This window comes from Ailuropoda melanoleuca, chromosome 2, assembly GCF_002007445.2.
Source record: "Ailuropoda melanoleuca isolate Jingjing chromosome 2, ASM200744v2, whole genome shotgun sequence".
Taxonomy (NCBI): domain Eukaryota; kingdom Metazoa; phylum Chordata; class Mammalia; order Carnivora; family Ursidae; genus Ailuropoda; species Ailuropoda melanoleuca.
The window spans coordinates 72,015,162-72,035,575 of NC_048219.1; the positions used below are offsets into that span (position 1 = coordinate 72,015,162).

A 20,414-nucleotide genomic window follows, 5' to 3' on the forward strand; every position below is an offset into this window, starting at 1 on the left:
ACCCAGCACTATCCTTAACTACTCTTCATCTACAGGTCTATCAATTCTACTTCCCAAATATATCTCCATTCCAGATTCTTCTCTCTGTATCCACTGTTACCAAGCTATTTCAAGCAATTTTTTTTTCTTTTTTTCTTTTTTGGCCTGGGCTATTGTAGTAGCCCAAATGTCTTCTGGCTTCTACTCTATTTTTCACACTTCAACCAAAGAGAAATTTTCATATCCAAAATTTAATCTCTCTCTCTCTCACACACACACACCCCTACTAGAAAAATCTGCCAGTTCCCCATTATTTTCCAGATAATCAAGACTCCAAACATACAGGGCCATCAAGGTCTGACTCTACATATCTAAAATTTTGGGTTTTCCCAGTTTTTTCCAGTTTTTATTAGTCTGTCCCTCCCTTGCTTCTCAATGCTCCATGAAGCAGAAGTTTGATATATTGTTTACTGTTATATTTTAAACACCTAATTAAGTAGCAAATAAAAAGCAGACATTGACTCCTTAGTTTCTAAACTGTAGCAGCTCCTGTGCAGGATGTAGCGACTGTAGACAATACCTCTCTCTAGAATCCTCAAGGCCCTCATTGTATGGAATGAGGGAGACATTTCTGATTCACTTCTTGGGATGATCTCTGCCTCACTCTATTCAGAAGCTAGGCAGGATTTAAAGTGCAATGCCCAGTCACACTAGCAGGCTCGAATCTCAGTTTTGCCATTTATTAGCTGTGTGGCTTAAACTTCATTTTACATCAGTTTCCTCAAAGGTAAAACGGGAAAGAGTACCTATCCTTTAAGGTCGTTATTAGAATTAAATGTTTAGATTATCTATTTAGCGATTTATCTATATAATTCTTTCTTTATATTCATTAGGGCATATCTCCCTAGAGCCCGCCAATTCCGTGAAATAAACACTGGCCTGAGCCTATTAGACTGCTATGTGCACGATGATTCAAGAAAACAAAAACATATTTCTTAACTTTTTGTTCCTTAAACTGAGTTCTCCTGCCTATGAGCACCTTACTGAGCTGAAAAAAGAACTTGCTATCTTTGGGTTTTACCACCCCAAGACTGTAAACACACACCGCTTAATGCCACACCAACTCCTCCTTCCCAGCCAGCCAGTCAAATGCGCTTTTACAATTAGCCCGGGTAATAAGAACCCAGAGAGCTCAGCTCCGACTGCGCGGGCGCCACGCCCAGACTCGCTGCCCGCCAGCAGAAGCGTGGCAGTGGTTCCTTCTGTCCTTAGGTTTACATCCTTTCCCTTCACGCGGCTGAAGCCCCCTTATTCCTTCCTTGACAACTTTTAAATCCTCGCGCTTCTCCATGGCATTTTTGTTTGTTTTTAATACCTTCAGCAGCTGCCTGGAATTTAAAATCACTTTGCTCTCCCATCGCTGCGGAGCCTAGTCCTTCAGTTTGAAGAACCCGTCTCCGAAGAGGTGTCGGCCGGCCCTGGCGCAAATCTCGCGAGGTGACCATCTATCGCGGTACTTCCTTGTTTCCAGAATCCTTAGCGCGAGGCGGAAAAATACTCATTTATCTTCAGCTTCTGTTGATTACCGCATTTTTACTGCGTGCTCATTTTTCGCCTTCCGTGTTGCGATTTCTCAGAGGGAAATGGCGGCCCCTGAGCTGCCACTACCGCCGATGTCAAGAGGATGCCAGAGCTCTGCCTCGCTTTCTCCGCCACGGGGCGACCGAACCCTTCTAGTGAGGCACCTGCCAGCCGAGCTGACCGCCGAAGAGAAAGAGGACTTGCTGAAGTATTTCGGGGCGCAGTCGGTGCGCGTTCTGTCAGATAAGGGACGACTGGTAAGGGCGCGTCGGTCCCAAGCCGCCGGAGGAGGCCCTTGGCTAGTGACTCAGGGTGGGGAAGCTTTGACAGAAGGAAGTAGACAGGAGAGTGGGGAAAATGCGGTTGTGTAGTGGGGCTTCCCAGTCTTCTTTCTTTTACGTCAAAATGTCTTGCGTACCAAGTGAAGTTTTAAATGGCTTGAGCCTGTGTGTTAGTCGCAGCGCTGTCGAAAAGAGCAGTGAAAAAGTCAAGGCAGAAAAATGGAAAATAGCTTATGTCCCCTCTTCTGACCCATCTTGAGACTCTCAAAACTCCTCTGAATTTGAGAGCATTTCTGTTAGACTCACAGTACTCTCAGATACGAAATACAAAGGACGTTTTAAAAATGTTGGATCATGTGTAAGCCACTGTTAAGACTTTTATTAAATAAAAGTAGAGGAGAAAGTACAGTAATAAGGAAACCAGATTTTGTAGGAAAAATTTCTTCATAAAAAATTTTAAGACTATTAAAGGTTTCTACACAGGAAAAAAAAGTTTCTATACAGGAATTTACACAATTATTTCAGTTGTTTTTATACCTGGAGATGTTTTATTTTTTTAATTTTTTTAATGATTTTTTATTATATTATGTTACATCCCCGGCTTCCGATGTAAAGCTGGATGATTCATTGGTTGCGTATAACACCCAGTGCACCATGCAATACGTGCCCTCCTTACTACCCATCACCAGTCTATCCCATTCCCCCACCCCCCTCCCCTCTGAGGCCCCCAGTTTGTTTCTCATAGTCCATAGTCTCTCATGTTTCGTTCCCCCTTCTGATTACCCCCCCTTTCTTTATCCCTTTCTTCCCCTACTGATCATCCTAGTTCTTATGTTCCATAGATGAGAGAAATCATATGATAGTTGTCATTCTCTGCTTGACTTATTTCACTTAGCATTATCTCCCCTGGAGATGTTTTAGATGGATTTCTCTCTGTTAAAATAGTAATGGTGATGTTAAGTTTCTGCAAGAGGGTCTGTGATTCTGCCAAATATCAGTGGTTTTAGTCTCCTCACGTGATTCTAATATGCAACCAAGGTTGAGAAGTACCAAGAAGACCAATTTTGATCCAAGTGTCACGTGTACCAGCAAATACAAGTATTTTATATAGTTAGTTAAAGTGCTCTTGATTAGGTTATCTTGGATCAGATTAGACAAAATTAGAATGTGTGATATAAATACTCAAGCACCTTGTAAATGCTTTAATAAGCATTGTTGCAAACTGATAAGAACATTATCTGTCATAATTCTCCCATTGAACCCTTATTACAGGGATAAAGCACAAAGGAACCATGCACTTGAGGCATGATTTTCTGTTGGTAAACATTTTTAAACTTTGTGTTTGGCTGTATAGATGAAAGTTTGAGATTTTTAGATGTATTATAAATTGAAGATATTTTGTTTAAGTTTGTTCTTTGGCAGAGTAGGGGTTTTAAACTTCTGGTCTGTGGAACTATTTGAAAGTATATGTAGAACATGCTGTATATGTGTGTACACCTTTATATAAAAGGCTACATAGCTATCATCTCAAGGAGCTCTGATCCAAAAAAGATTCAGAACCACGGCACTGAAATTAACAGTTACAGTGACCTCGATTTTCCATCCTTTTCCATGATTTTATTAATTTGTGAAATAACTGTCAGCTGGTAAAGTCAGACTTAACGAAAAACTGAAACTGTATTAGAAATAATTTGTACCTTCTTTTTCAGAAACATACAGCTTTTGCTACTTTCCCTAATGAAAAAGCAGCTATAAAGGTATGACTTTTTTTAACTATTAAAGTTACCATCAATTTCCTGTCAACTAATCTTTGTTGAAAAGTGGAATGTAACGTAATGTTAAACTACAATTTTCAAAAACAAAAGCACCTGTATTTTAAGAGTTTACCCCACAGATGCATTTGGTTTATCAGTTGGCAAATCTTCCCGGAAGTTTAGGTATTTGGGCATAAGAATAGATTAACTGGAAAGCAAATTAAAATTGAATTGTAATTTATATGTAATTAAAAATAACAAGTTCTAAAGAATGCAAAGACTCATAACTCTCACCACTATGGCAAAACAAGAAGTTTTAAATATTAAAGCCAGGAAAGGAGAATGGGAGGGAGAAGTTAAAAAGGAAGTAGACCTAGAAAAAAAAAAAAAAACTATCCTGGTTGTAAAGAGAAGAGAGTTTTAAGAAGATGAGATCTTGTGATGACACCAGATGAAGAATGAATAGTCTTATCAGTAAAGGGTTTTTTATTGTGAAACAATAGAAATCACCCAGATTCTCATCAGTAAGGGGAAGGGACACTTTATAGTATATCGGTAGGCTGGACTACTGTCAAAGAATGAGGCCAAATGAATATATATTAGTAAGGAATGTAGCCTAGATAGAATACATGAATAAAGTTGGCAGACATTATGTATGAGATGTAATGTTGGATTTTGGAAGTCCAACAGTACATATGTTTATGCGTAGGAAAAAAATGTGACAAAGCTGTACACCAAATGGTTAATAAGTGTCTTTCTGTCAAGGTGGGATTATAGAAGACTTTCACGTTATATGTATTTTTTAATGTATAGGATTTTTTTTTTCAGAAAAGGTTCTTGTAAATATGGCGTAAAGTATTATAAATAAAATATGGTAATGAAACCCACATTGTTCTATGGTCCAGATTAACTTAGAGAAGAGGATGTGGAGCCAGTCAGCGTCTTTGGGAAATGTTGTAGTAGAGAAGGAAAGAGAAGATAATAGCATCGGTATGGCTTTTAGGCTACAGTGCACATGACAGATTTTTTAAAAACAAGAGTAGAGAAATGTTTAAGAATAAAGTAAGTAGCTGAGCGAGATGGGGAAATTAGTTAACATTAAAAATGAAAAACCGTATATCCTTGAAGAGAACAGGTGTGATATCCATTTCACCAACAAGAAAGTTGAAGCAGTTGAGCTTAGACGCCCTGTATTTCAGACAATCAAAGGTTCACTGATAGTGAAGAGGTCTAGAATTGATTTAGGGACGTGAAAATTATTGAAACATTTTAAAATGAAAGAGTCAAATAAGGATGCATAAAGATAGTAAAATAAAATTATCCTAAGTAAGGCTTACAGGTCTATTTGTTCAAAAATATTAAAGCTTACAATGTGGTAGATGGTGCTTTAGGTCTTGGGATAAATCAGTGAATAAAATATTTACAAAAAAAAAAGGAAATAAAGACTTATGTCCTCATTGGGGCTCATATTCTCAAAAGGGGAGACAGATTTATAAATAATAAACGTAATTGTTAAATATTTTTGAAAACGATAAATGCTGTGGAATATAAAGGAAAAGAACAATATGATCAAGAGTGCAAGATGGGGATGGTTAATTTGCAGTTAAGGTGATGGGGGTCATATTTGAGTAATAATTTGAAGGTGGTAAAATTAGCTAAGGGAATATCTGGGGAAAGTACATTCTAGTCAGAGTAATGGCTGAAACAAGGGCACTGGTGTAGGAGAATGTGTGTCATGTTCAAGGAAGCTAGAATGGTTGAAGCAGACAGAATGAGGGCGATATAATTAGAACTTAAGGTCAGAGAAGTAATAGATGCCATATCGTGTAGGTACTCTAAAGATCCTGGATTTTACTCTGAGTAAAATGGGGAGCTATTGGAGTATTTTGAGCAAAGCAGTAATATAATCTAACTTACATCTTTAAAAGGATGTGTTGAGAAGAGATGGGAGACAGGAAGAGTAGAAACAGGGAAATCTGTAAAAATGTTATGGTGGTCATTTAGCTCAGAGATGATAGCTGTTTGGACCAAGTTGGTAAGAAGTGGTTAGATTCTGGATATATTTTGAAGGTAGAAGTAAGCAGAGTTTTTTGATAGCTTGGATATGTAATGTGGGAAAGAAGTCTTACAGATGATTCCAGTATTTTTGATAGGAGTAAGTGGAAGAATGGGGTTACCATCAACTGAAATGTGAAAGGCTCCTCATAGAAAACATTTGGGGGGATGAGGATAGAACATCGGTGGTTCAATTTCTGAAGTTTTCAGTTTCCAAAGTGGTTCAATTTTGAGATGTTTGTTGGACACTTAAGGAGAGCTGTCTGGTAGTTTGGATATTTTTTCTTGAACTTCAGAACAGGTTTGAGGTTATAAATTGGGGAATTATGAGCATGGCAATGGGATTTAAATTTAGGATGGTGATTAGATCACTAAGATAGTAGCTAGAAAGAGGACCAATAATAGAACTCTAGAGTATACCAACATTTAGAATTTGAAAAGGCACAAGCCAAGAGATTAAGGACTAGAAACCAATGAGCTAGGAAGAAAACTGCAAGAAGTTATGATGTTTTAATGTCAAGTGAAGAACATGTATTGCAGGAGTGATCAACTGTGTTAAATGCAATAAAATGAAGACTGAAAGTAGACTATTAGCTCCACAGCACGGGACTTGTCTTTGAGTTGGAGACTGGATGGGAGGAGAGGAATTTTGGGTAAAGAGCTTAGATAACTCTTTTTCTTAAGATTTATTTGAGAGCAAGAGATAGAGTGCACATGAGAGCACAAGCAGTGGAGAGAGAGAAGCAGGCTCCCCATCTAGCGGGGAGCCCAGTGCGGGCTCAGTCCCAGGACCCTGGGATCATGACCTGAGCCAAAGGCAGCTAGCTGCTTAACAGACTTAGCCACTCAGGCGCCCTGGCTTAGATAAATAATTCTTAGGGAGTTTTACTGCAACTGTAATTAAAAGGGGGGAGGGGAGCAAAAGTGGGATTAATACATGAATGAGAACAAATTAGGATGGGAAAAGTAGACCATATTTGTGTGCTAATATGGATGATTAGTACAGGACAGAAAATCAGCAGTGTAGTTAAGAACACTCCCCATACAGAGTAGAAGAAAGACTGTTAAGTAGATGAGAAGGTGGGATTTAGTATACAAGTAAGTAACTGGATTTAAATAAAAACGTGGATAATTAATACCTTACAACAGAAGGTAGAATATGTGGATTCATTGGATTCATTAGCTGGTAGATAGTTTTGGTGGGAATCTGAGGTTCTCATCTGGTTGTTTCAGTTTTTCCAAAGTGGTAAGCAAAGTCCTAAGCTAAAAGAATGGGAAAGGAATATTCGTTGTGAGGTTGAGGAACAAGGAGAAAGTACAAAATAGTATCTTAGAGATTAGTAGAAAAAATGAACTAAAAAGGTGGTAAGTGTGCCATCATTAAGTTTCACCACCAGATTTGCAGTTGTGGTCATGAGTTTAGGGTGAGTCCAGGCTGATTGTGTTTGTTTTTCTAACCAATTTCAGCTGCCTAGGTATAGGAAGATTTGGAGATAACCAGTTTTTGGTTTTACTAAGTGATAGAAAGCAGTCCCTTAATAAATGACAAAGGCTAAGCACCCTGAGTTTGGAAATGGGTAAGAAATAGCCAGGGAAATATTAGCAGCATTCACAAAGATCACGTATAAGCTATTTAGAGATGTTCGCTAACAGACAACTTTTGATGCAATTATCAAATATTTACTCTTGTTTTTCCAACTGAAGGCATTGACAAGACTACATCAGCTGAAACTTTTAGGTCATACTTTAGTTGTTGAATTTGCAAAAGAGCAAGATCGAGTTCATTCCCCATGTCCTCCTTCAGACCCTGAAAAAAAGAAAAGGTATGTAGATAGGTTTTCCTAACATTTTAAAGTGTTTTTTAATCAATTATATTGCTGTTGGGTTTTTTTCAGACTACCAAGTAAATAATTTGACATAAAAAATGATACATGTCTCTGTTGATCTAGTACATTATATTTATTTTTGTTCCAAATTGTGCATTAGGAATCTGAGTGTTAATTTAATATTAAGAATTAATCAGTGTGAAGTGGGAAGAGGGTGGGTGAAAAGCATTCAGCTTTAAGTGGAGGAATGTAACTATTATAAAATCCTGGTTGTATTACAGATAGCAGGGTGTCATGGATAGGCATGGCCTTTGAAATCAAAGACTGGTATTTGGTTCCCAGCAGTGATGCTTTGTAGTTATAAAACCTTTACAAATTTACCTTACACTAGTGGTTCTCAGAGTAGTCCCTGGGCCAACGGCATCATCTAGGATCTTGATTGGAATACAGATTCTTGGGCCTTATCCTAGTCCTACTGAATTTGAAATTTGAGGGTTGGGAAGGGGAATATAAGGCCCAGAAGTCTGAGTTCTAACAAACCCTCAATTTTTATTCTATTTCTGAAGATAAGTTCAACTTTATTCTGTATTTTGTAGATCTGATGACCCTGTGGAAGATGATAAGGAAAAGAAAGAACTTGGTTGTTTAACCATAGAAAATGGAATTGCACCAAACCATGGGTTAGTGTTTTTTGTTTGTATTTTGTTGTTTTTTGGTTTTGTTGGGGGGGTGTGTGTGTGTGTGTGTGTTGCAAATAAGATATTTTAAAGGATATTTTATTATGTCAAGTCAATATGTTAGTTAAACATGTTGAGCTATTAGAATCTGTCACCGAATTTGGGTCCATTAAAATGTTAAGAGCTATAAAATAAGCCTGGTAAGAAATACCTTATTTTTCTTTAGTGCAGTCAGAAAGCAAGTTTCTTTTTTTTTTCTTTTTTTAAAGATTGTATTTGAGAGAGCATGCGCATAAGCATGGGGGGGTGGGGGGGGAGGGCAGAGTGGGAGGGAGAAGCAGGCTCCCTGCTAAGCAAGGAGCCCTATGGCCCAATGAGGGGGGAGGCTTGATCCCAGGACCCTGAGATCATGACCTGAGCCACCCAGGCGCCCCAAAGGCAAGTTTCTTCTCATGTGTACTTACTTGGGTTTATAAGGAACAAGGTAAACCTAAAAGTACTGAATTATTTGAGTAGTTACGTACATCATCATGGTTACCTAATAATGTGTTATTGATATGAAACTTACTAAAACATGATAAGCATTTTAAATATATTTTTTAGGCTAACTTTTCCTCTGAATTCATGCCTCAAATATATGTACCCACCACCTTCAAGCACAATCCTAGCAAACATAGTAAATGCTTTGGCAAGTGTGCCTAAGTTCTATGTACAGGTAAGTAGAATGAAACTAACTTCCCAAAATAAATGCTTGACTAACTTGATAAGTTATATTCCATGCTAATTTCTATACTTTCATAATAGCATTAATCAGACTAATTCTAACAGGCAATTGATAATTACAGTTATTTAAAGGTGTCTTCTCAGTTTGGGCTGCTATAACTAAGTACCATAGACTGGGTGGCTTATAAACAACAAAAAAATTATTTCTCACAGTGCTGGAGATTGGAACTCCGAGATTAGGTTGCCAGCAAGGTTAAGTTCTGGTAAGGGCCCTCTCCTGGGTTGCAAATGGCTGTTTTCTCTTTGTATCTTCACCTCGCTGAAAAAAAGGTGAGAGAGCTCCCTGGGGTCCTTTTATAAGGAACACTAATCTCATTCATGGGCGTCTACCCTTATGTGACCTAATTAATTCCCAAAGACCCTACCTCCTGATACCATCACATTGAGGATTAGGAATCAGTGTATCTATATGTGTAGGGGTTAAGTCCATTGCAAAAAGTAATGAAATACTACTGCATTCAAGTAAAGGTTTTTATAAGCTATGGCTTAAACCTATTAATATGTTTAGTATTAATACTAATAAACATAAGATAATTTGGGAAATAATAACTACCGGTAATTTTTGTTACTTAAGCATATACCTTTAACGTGGAGATTCTTAAAGGAAAAAACAGTGGACCCCCTCAGCAAATGCTTGAAAGTATTGACAATAGTAAGATACTTTTAAGTACAAACTATAGATGATATTTATTTTCTTTAATGTATTTTTGTTTCATAATTCCACAGTAACTGGGGGAAAGACATAACATTTTGGTAGCATTTACATTACAAGAACATGGTATTTTTAATAATGAGAATAATGAGTATTTGTAGAATTGACGAACATTTTAGGAAGGATAATCTGAGATATATCAATGACTGGTAAAAGCCCAATTCTGGGGTAAAGCAAGAAGTGGCCAGCCTTTGCACTAAATCAGGAGTGTTATTGCAAAGTTTTAAAATATTTTAAAAGATGTGAGTTGAATTATCATTTTACTGTGTGATTTTCAATGTTTTGCTGCCTTAAGGTGCTTCATCTTATGAATAAAATGAATTTGCCCACACCCTTTGGACCAATTACTGCACGACCTCCCATGGTAAGAAATATCTTAGAATTTTAAAGATTCATGGGACACCTGGGTGGTGCAGATGGTTGAGCATCTGACTCTTGGTTTCAGCTGGGGTCGTGATATCGGGGTCGTGGAATTGAGCCATTCATTGAGCTCTGTGCTCAGTACAGAGTCTGTTTAAGACTCCTTCTCCCTCTGCCCTAAATAAATATTTATTTATTTATTTTTAGGTTTTATTTATTTATTTGTCAGAGAGGTAAAGATAGATAGGCAGAACACAAGCAGGGGGAGCAGCAGGCAGAGGGAGAAGCAAGCTTCCTGCTGAGCAAGGAGCTTGATGGCAAGACTCAATCTCAGGACCCTGGGATCATGACCTGACCTGAAGGGAGATGCTTAACTGACTGAGCCACTCAGACGTCTCAATAAATAAATCTTTTAAAAAAAAGAAGTTTGAAGATTCACAACTTCTCTTCCTGAGGTGGGATTATTGAGGCTAACCTTCACAGAAATTGCATCACTAACCTCTAATGTGCATTGACATTAAGGGACAAATATAAAGTTAATATGCTAATAATAATTAGGTTTAGAACTACGAGTAGGAGAAAGCCAGAACGTGGAAGAGATGCTTTTGGTAATAAAGGCGCTCATTTCTGCCAGTGTTCAGGCATTTGACTTAGAATGTTCTGCCATTTTATAAAATAATTGCATTTAACAAACTTAAGTATGTAAACTTTCCATTGTTCTGGTTTTATCGCATATAGAGCTTCATTTGCAGAAGAGAAGAAAGGTTGCTAATAGATTTGCATAGTAAATTCGAATAAAAATTATCTGTAATTTAGTCTTTGCTAATGAATCATTCTAGTTACTATTTTGCTACAGTACTTAATACTTGTTTAGATAATAGCAATGAGAAATTATTTTGAATCCTAACATTTAAATAGGAAATTTGCTTTTCTGTTGTGTATTGCGTATTGGTTCCTTTTCTAACATATACACTATTAGCTTCATAATTTTTCTTTGTAATCCCAACACTTCAATGTCTGGCACATTACAGGAATATCTGTTAAGATAGGCTAACTGCTATTAACATAAAACTCAAATCTTAGTCACCTAACACAGCATAAGTTATTTCTTGTGCATGTCAAATCCATTCCAAAAGTAGGGCAGAATGATGTTCTAGTCTACTTAGTCGTTCAAAAGACCTAACTTGTCTTCACTATGTGTGTTCCCAGATCAGTGAGGGCATTACCATACATCCTGCAGATCAAGAAGGAAGGGAGGATTATGGGTGGATTTTTTTTTTTTTTTTTATGCTAGCATTCTGTTGGCTAAAACTCCGTTTACACGGTTACATCCAACTATAAAGGAGGTTTGGAAATTTACTCCAGCTAGGTGCCAAGGAAGAAGAAACAAATTTTGTGATCGACTAGCAGTCTTCTGTAGCATGTGTTCCCTCAATATGTGTTAAATGTGTAAAAGAATATCATGAGGGAGAGAGATGAGAATAATGTACCTGACTGGACATGGTTTTTCTGTTCCATAAATATCACAGGTTACCATGTGATTACCGTTTTTCTCTTAATTAGTTTGAAGACTATATGCCATTACATGCACCTCTTCCACCTGCATCTCCTCAGCCACCAGAGGAACCTCCTTTGCCGGATGAGGATGAGGAATTATCAAGTGTAGAATCAGAGTACGAAAGCAGTGATGATGAAGACCGACAGAGGTTTGTAATACCAAATCTTTGTTCAGATTTCAAGAACAGAATATAAGAGAGATTCTTTTGCTCTTCTTAAATTTTACCTATAATTCTTCATGTTTTGGGGTCAGTAACCCCTCAAGCATATGTAATAGGTACAGATTAAGATCTGAGACTATATATCCAGACCTAAGGAAAAATTTTTGGATTGTGAGTAATTTTTTGGATTGATGATTATGATATTCGTAAAGTGCAGTTGGTCCTCGTTATTTGTGGATTGTGTATTTTAGAATTTGCCACATGCTAAAAATTTATTTGTAATCCCCAAGTCAATACTTAACATTGCTTTTACGGTCTTCTGCCAATGTGGGCATGCACAGAATGGTGAAAAATTTGAGTTGCTTGATGTGCACATTCCTAGATGAGATAGGACAGGGTAACATGGCTGTCTTCTTACTTTAGCTCCAATACTGTAAACAAGTATCCTTTTTGTGGTCTATTTAATACCAAGTCTTCCACATTTTTTATGCTGTTCGTTGGTGATTTTGCTGTTTAAAGTGGTCCCCAGGCATAGTTTGAGGTGCTGTTTAATGTTTCCAAAATCAAAAAGGCTATGATGTGCCTAATGGAGAAAACATGTTAGATAAGTGTTATTCAGGCTTGAGTTACAGTGCTGTTGGCTGTGAATTCAATGTTAGTGAGTCAACAATATATAAAATAAGGTGTCCTTAAACAAAAACACACATGAAACAAGGTGTGTATTGATCAGTTGGTGAAATGCTAGAGCATAGGCTTGCAGGAACCCAATCCTTACTTTCGCGTAGGGGCATTGATTCATTATTCACTAATTCTTTGTGGAGACTTTATAAAATTTAACTATTTCAAATAACAAGACTAAGAATAGATTGTATTCGTATTTTTTTCAGCTTATTCCCCTGAGTTTTATTCACTGTAGAATAAATTTCCAAAGCATTTCTGTGGGATTTTATACAAAACAATTCGTAGTAACTAATACAGATGATTTTTTTTTATTGGTTGTTCTTGACAATCTGCGTGTATTTTATTTAAAGATTCTGGTGAAAAGCAGTAAGTTGTTAATAATGTTCAGGTGTATAATCCGCAGCATAGCCTAGAACAGGAGTTGCTAAACATTTTCTGTATAGGACTAGAGTTCTGTTGTAGTAGAAAAGCAGTCACAGACAATACCTAAATGAGTGAATGTGGCTGTGTTCCAGCAAAACTTCGTTTACAAAAAGAGGCAGCTGGCTGAATTTGGTCGTGGGGCTATAACTTGCCAACCTCTAGCCTAGAAGACCACTATGGGGATATGAGGGGAATCTTTTTTTTTTTTTTTTTTAAGATTTTTTAATTCTTAAGTAATTGTTAGACCCAGTGTAGGGCTTGAACTCACAACCCCAAGGTCAAGAGTCACGTGCTCCAGCAACTGAGCCAGCCAGGAGCCCCAAATGATGCGAACCTTAGTTAACTGTGTACAGAAGTCAGATACAGGAGTGGTTGACTTGAGTCAAAAACCAAGCAGAGAATCCAGGCAATATTTACAAATAATCAGCAACAATCTGACTATTATTGAGTCAACGTTAATTTAAGTAGTGGCTCAATATGCATTCTTTCTAGAGAGTTAAAATAAAAATGTAGGTGGAGCCAAAACTATAAAAATGTGGTGAGTGGATGGCTTGAATAGAGAGACTTAGGAAGGCTGGCAGTTTTTGATGGACTGTAACTTTCACTTGTTGCTAAATAAAGAACAGGATGAAGTGTTGCCTTGGGTTCATTACATAACCTCTGTAAATTTTACTTTCTTTATAAAAATAGGGATAGTAATTTCAGGAATGCTTCATGCAGACTGGCCAAAACCGTTTTTTGTTTTGTTTATTTAGGTTTCCATTTAGGGATGTAGTGAGGAATTCTACAAGTAATTCATCTTGAGAAATGAGAATAAAGTCTTTGCAAGAAACAATCTCTGGTTTCATGCTTTTCTACTATCTTCTGGAAATGTTAAAAAAAACAAAAAAACCATACTATTTATTCAGCAAATGTTTACTGATTACATAATTTATGCCTGGCACTGTTGAGAGGCTTAGTATATTTTGGGTGAGAAACTTATGAATAGAACATGTTTTGTATAACTGGGTTTATTTGTAAAATTTTGGGCAAACCTTGGTAAGAGGCTTTACAAATGTATAGCATGTGTTTACATTTTTCATTAGTTTAAAGTTTATTTTAACCACATTCATATGTTTACATTTTTCATTTGGTTTAAAGCTTATTTTAAACACATTTTCCTTTCTTCCATTTTGTGTGCATGTTTATTTTGCTTTCAAATTTCACAAATGTAACTGTAGAAATAGAGCTGTGACTAGTGGTTTTGAGCTTGTGCTCTGCGGAAACACTGTGTCTGATTCTGTGGAAGATACAAAAATGCCTAGACAAGATCTGTTTGAAATATTACACTCATAATGAAAATAAACTGGGTACAATGTATCAGTTATCACACCTTGGTAGTTACTTATAAAAAGCTACTTCAAAGTATAGCATTGAAAACTTTGTTCTCAAGTAAGTTATCTTGTTTGTGTAATGATTCATGTGCAACAATTATGAAAATGCTTTAAAATAAAAATAACTTCAGTTTAGACTCTTTTTAATAGAATAAGAATCAAAATAATTATACTGTATTTGTAAGGTCTTTTGAATATCAGTCAAGAAAAGCAATAAAGTTACATAGGTTGTATTACTATATCCTGTTCAACTTCTGGCATCAAGTGCAGCCTTTTATTTGGGCAACTAATACTTTTCACAATAGAACATAACTTTAAAAGATAAATTCAGGGGCAGCTGGGTGGCTTAGTCGGTTGAGCATCTGACTCTTGAANGCCCCCCGCCCCGCTCCCCCCCCCAGTGGGTGTGTGTGCGTGGGCGCGCTCTCTCTCTCTCAGATAAATAAATCCTAAAAAATAATTAATTAATTAATTAAAATTAAGTAGATTCCCAGTTCCTTTAAAATACGATGAAAGTTGGCCAAGGAAATTTAGAACTTGAGCTTATTTTAAATTATCTAAATTGATGGCTTAGAAACTATACTTCTGCTATATAAATCATAATTTGTAATATAACATGTATAATATATATTTATAGTTTATATTATATGCTTCTACATGAAGAATTTCTTGTTTTTACTTCCTCTTTTCATAATGTAGAATGACCAAACTAATGGAACTAGCGAATCTTCAACCCAAAAGGCCAAAAACAGTAAAGCAGCACCATGTGAGAAAAAAGCGAAAAATAAAGGATATGTTGAAAACACCTTCATCTGCTCCACACAGGTAATTTTGTTTTGGATTATGAAATAAGGGTTTTCTGTGTACTTTGTCTACTTGCTTAACTCATGTAATTTATAAACAATCATGGCAGACATTTTACCTGCCTGTTTGCTGTGGAATTCTATATATTGCAATATATTAATCACATAAAGTTAACGTTAATTGCAATTTTAATTTCATTTAGCCAATCTGCAATGTAAATTTCNATTTAGCCAATCTGCAATGTAAATTTCTGCCTGTTTGCTGTGGAATTCTATATATTGCAATATATTAATCACATAAAGTTATGTGATTAATATATTGTTTTGCTCTGCGGAAACACTGGAATTCTATATATTGCAATATATTAATCACATAAAGTTAACGTTAATTGCAATTTTAATTTCATTTAGCCAATCTGCAATGTAAATTTCCCTTGAACTTTTAAGTAACTTCATAAATTGAGAAAGGAGTTTGTTAGAAATCTTTTTTTCCATTTTGAAGGAATAAGTCCTTAATCTGTGTTTTTTTTATTTCACATTAAGTATAAATATCATGTATGTTTCTCACCTATGTGTGTCTTGATACCACAGTCCCATGCTTTTAATCTCTATCACAGTACCGAGCAATTAAAGATAAATAACGTGAACCAAATTCAGTTTTCCAGTAGCCACATTAAAGGATTAAAAAGATGATGAAATTAATTTTGATAACATATTTTATTTAACCCATTATATCCAAAATATTATTTCAGCATATAATTAATACAAAGAATTATTGATGTGTCACTTTTTTGTACAAAGTGGTCTGAGTGTGGTGTGTATTATATATATGTTAATTTGGACACCAATATTTCAAGTGCTCATTAGAACACGTGGCTAGTGGCAATTCTGCTGGGCAGCATAGCTTTATTATGTACTATGTAGAATACAGTACATAAAAATGCTTATATTAAACATAGAAAGAATGTCTTTGTATATTGGTAAATATCCTTAAGTTTGGAATCAGTAGTCCCCAAGTACTGTCTCTGTCATTTAATGAATGATATCCCTCTATCTGTCTCCTTATTTAACTATTAATTTAATAGTATCCATATTTGAAAATTTGTTAGGATTTATTGAAGTATTAAATGTAAGTTATTTTGTGCAATGCTTATGGTATTATGAGTGCTTTGTCAGTGTTAATTTAAGGTAAATAGGAATAATGTTTTACTTAGGATTTTATTTGCAATTGCAAAGTAATGCTGTCACTATTTACAAACAGCAGTTTACATCCAGTGCTGTTACCTTCGGATGTATTTGACCAACCACAACCTGTAGGTAATAAGAAAATTGAATTTCATATATCTACTGACATGCCATCTGCATTTAAGAAAGATCTAGAAAAAGAACAAAATTTTGAAGAGCAAAATTATGGTAAGCATATTATAGTTCTCTGATATGCTGTGTAAAAATTATTCTCATTCTACTTTTTTTGTTAGAATTAAATTTTGAAAATACGCAGTTAATCTTCCTTAACATCATGGAATGCTATCTATCCATTTTGAATTTTTTCATATAACTAAAATTAATGCTTAATGATGAAACCATTACTGTTGCCTTGATACTAATGAACTTCAGGGTGAAATTGAGTCTGGCTTTTGCTGATGTTTACACTAAAAATACAATAGAACACTTCTTCAATTGACTTATTTTTTCATTGTTAGATGTGATATTCTGTGGTTTTATTAGTATATTTGTATTACTGATTAGGAAACAATCAATGTGACTATTGTGTGTACTGTAGATTTCATGTAAATATTTTTTTTTTTATCCAAAAGTCATGGAAGATTAATTACTAAGATACTGTTCTTAAGTTTAAAGACAATTTATTAAAATAACATATATTTGTTCTGTTTATTTTAGGCATTAATTTGATACTATAATGGCATTCCTTTTTTAAATTTTAATTTCATAAATAATACAAACTTACAGAAAAGGTAATCAAAACAGGAGTATATAACGTAAAAATATTAAGTTTTACCACCTCAGACCCCACTGTCCCCTATCTCACTACCATTGGTAATAATTTGGAATATAGCTATTCTTCCAGACCTTATCCTATACATGTATAAACACATTTTCTCCTCTTGTTTTAAATGGGCATCCTGTTTTAGGTAGTATTTGCCATTGACTTAATATTGACTTATTGAAAGCATACAGCACAGCAGGCCCTATGCTAGGCACTAGAGGACAAGTTAGATGTGGTCTCTGATCTTCAGGAGTTTAAAGTCTAGTGGGAATAGCTTACTGTATCAACATAAAAATATATACCTTATTTTTTGTGGCTGCATAATACTACATAGTATAGTTATAGCAATCTTTAATCATGCTCTGTTGATAGAAGTTGAGGCTGTTCCTGTTAGTTTCTCAGACAGTTAAAAAAAAAAAAAACCTGGAACATACATTTTTGCACATCTATCTTTGAGGATTTGTGTGAATATGTGATCAGAGTTCCAGTAAGTGTTGAAAATATAGTGAGTGGAGAAACTGGTTTTAATTCCTGTCTTTTTCAAGGTTAGTGAGAATGCATTGCCTTTTCAGATAGTTTCTTTTTTTATTATTATTATTAAGGAGAATAGAACATATTTTATTTAACAGTTAAACTTGATTTGTAACTTTACAGTATTTCCATGTGTGGTATGAGGTCTCCATTTGTACTCTTGTCCTGGCCCTGCTGGCATTAGGGGTGGCCTTGGGTCAGCCATTGGATCATAATCTCTTCCAGAGAGGCAGCATATGCAGAACCCCTGCCCCAGAGCACAGTGCTTATCACAAAAGAGTAGATAAATATTGGCTGTGAGTGAGAAACAAGATCCAAGTAAAATGCTTGGCATGGTGCAAATGTCTAAATATTAGCTATTATTGTTTGTTGAATAAATGAACAGTAGGTAGGGCACAGATAGCTCCTTTTTGTTTCAATATTTATATTTTTCTTCTTGTATATTTTTCTTTCTTATTTCATGTTAGTCACCTAGACACAAATTTTTACTTTTTTAAGCTTAATTTACTCAAGGGTGGAGACCAGTATGAGAGGGTGATAGTCCTTCCATTCTACATCAGTGTCCGGTAGTAACTTTGAAGTAACAGTAGACGCAGTCTTAAGTTCTTCTCTTATTGATGCTTTCAGGCCGCAGTTCTGTTTGTACAACAGTTTTTCAGCATTATGGAGAAACTTTTTATAATCATAAGTTTAGTATGTTCTTTGCATCATTTTCATATCTTTTTAGTTTGTTTTTAGGCAGTGTGACTAGAATTTTTCTAGTGAATATTTAACCCGATCCTTACCGTGCCAGTGTAATTTTTGCTGAAGCTAAAATTCATGTTTTTTAATGGAATCCATTTTGTTACTATATCTAAAATTAAAAATTTGCAGTGTTTTTGAATTATCCTAATTGAGTAATTTCTTAGTATGAATACTTGTTTTTCTTTACTGCTTATAGGATCCGAGAGTAGAATTGGCTAATTTTTAGCGGGAGGATGGGGAAAGGTTTAGTGAGGCTTTTGGTATCCTTAAATTTCCATTTGTCTTATGATTTCAGCATATGTGCTGATCTTAATCTTTTTCTTTTTTAAGATTTTATTTATTTATTCGACAGAGATAGAGACAGCCAGCGAGAGAGGGAACACAAGCAGGGGGAGTGGGAGAGGAAGAAGCAGGCTCATAGCGGAGGAGCCTGATATGGGGCTCGATCCCATAACGCTGGGATCATGCCCTGAGCTGAAGGCAGACGCTTAACCGCTGTGCCACCCAGTCGCCCCTGATCTTAATCTTTTAATCATCTTTGATAGGATTGAAGATTAAAGGCTGTTTCATAATATTCTGGTGTAGCACTGTGAAGTCTTCAAACCCATTATATAAATAATCTTAAATGACCACATTCCATTACAGAATGCCTTCGATAATTATGTGATTTAGTGAACTACAAATTTCTTTAATATAATTATTAATAGTTCAAAGTGGATAGGTTAAACAAAGTAATTATTGACCCCCCCCACCCCAACACACATTCTGCCTGTCTTGCCCAATACATTTTATCTTTTTGAGGTGCCCCTCTGGCACCTTAGACTAAATACGTTGAAAATGAATTCATTTTCTTTCCACTTTGCAGGCCCTATAAGTAGCACCACAAAGCAACCATTTGGCTGTTTAGCTATTGTCTGGCTGTTTTCATGTTACAATGGCAGTTTAATAGCCATGACAGAAACGATATGGCCTGCAAAACCTAAAATATTTGCTATTTGACCCTTTACAGAAAAAGTTTTCCTACCCCTGTTCTAAAGCACTCAGAAAAACACTAAAGAGTTTTAGTGCCGAAAGATACCTTAAAGACTAAAAATGGAAAAAAAAACCTGTTTTGAAGGGAAGGAATTTTTAATGGCTGATGTTAACATTAACTTCTAGATTTACCTGCTACTGAAGGTGATGCGCCCAATGTAGGATTTGGAAAAATCTTCCCTAAACCTAATTTGAACATCACAGAAGAGATTAAAGAGGACTGTGATGAAATGCCATCAGAATGTATTTCTAGAAGGGAGTTGGAAAAAGGCAGAATTTCTAGAGAAGGTAATTTCATGAAATAAACCTGTGCTTATTCCATTTCTTTGATGCGTCAGAAACAACAAATCTCTCATGTTCTTTACCTTAATTAAGGCATATTTATGAAAACCTCTTTCCAGTTAATGTTTTTAATCACTGCTTTTGGTTTTAATACCCATGTTATGTAGGGAGGAAAGTGTCTCTTGATATAATGTTTTCAGTCTGTCTGTGATTGGAAAAAAATATTTTTGTTTCCATTCCTAAAACTTTTTATACAGCATTTTAAAAAAATCAAGTGGCCCATCGTCTGGAGTTTTGTATTCCAAATACAGTGGATATATCATTACAATCCTGGGTTTAAGAGGCATGCAAAGCAGTTGTTTAAAAAAAAAGCTTCAATTATTTGGTAATTAAAAGTCTTTGTTTAAGGATTTTATATCCTAATATGATAGTTTTTTTTACTTCTAAAGAATTTTTCCTGTTTTAGTACATTTTAGGAAATTATTTAGGGTTTTTAGATTGACATGTAACATAATGTTTCCCATAATGGAAATAAACATACAACTAGCATTTTTGCATAGAACATCTGTTGTCTGGAACTATTTATTGATACTAGGAATAGTGTTAGAGGCATTCAGAAGCCACAGTTTGTATGAAATACTTGATTAGGTTTGAATAATTCATTCTTACGCTTGACTATGTTGGTGCCTGGTGGTTTGAGAAATTGACTTTAGGCAAGACAATGATACAAATGATTGATAACATTTTTATTTGCTTGAGTCTTTTTAATAAGGTAACTTCATTGTAAAGGAGCTTCAGTAGTAGATATTTT

At 35.5% G+C, this 20,414-nt stretch overlaps 1 protein-coding gene across 12 annotated transcripts in view; it reads left to right on the forward strand.

Moving 5' to 3' along the window:
- The first annotated feature begins 1,225 nt into the window (after positions 1-1,225).
- The window catches only part of RNPC3 (RNA binding region (RNP1, RRM) containing 3), a 42,682-nt gene continuing 23,493 nt past the window's right edge, over positions 1,226-20,414 (forward strand). For 7 of the 12 annotated variants that reach the window (XR_853149.3, XR_004623331.1, XR_004623332.1 and 4 more), the window contains exons 1-10: positions 1,623-1,817; positions 3,551-3,598; positions 7,355-7,473; positions 8,073-8,156; positions 8,757-8,868; positions 9,944-10,012; positions 11,572-11,714; positions 14,903-15,028; positions 16,268-16,419; positions 19,448-19,609. Coding sequence is in view for 6 of the 12 variants with exons in the window: in XM_034653987.1 (XP_034509878.1) it covers positions 1,623-1,817; positions 3,551-3,598; positions 7,355-7,473; positions 8,073-8,156; positions 8,757-8,868; positions 9,944-10,012; positions 11,572-11,714; positions 14,903-15,028; positions 16,268-16,419; positions 19,448-19,609 (1,210 nt within the window). In the remaining 6 variants the exon portion in view is untranslated. Of the gene's footprint in view, positions 1,493-1,514; positions 1,818-3,550; positions 3,599-7,354; positions 7,474-8,072; positions 8,157-8,756; positions 8,869-9,943; positions 10,013-11,571; positions 11,715-14,902; positions 15,029-16,267; positions 16,420-19,447; positions 19,610-20,414 lie in introns of those variants that run through there. The other 5 variants (XM_034653985.1, XM_034653986.1, XM_019793220.2 and 2 more) reach the window with 5 other exon arrangements.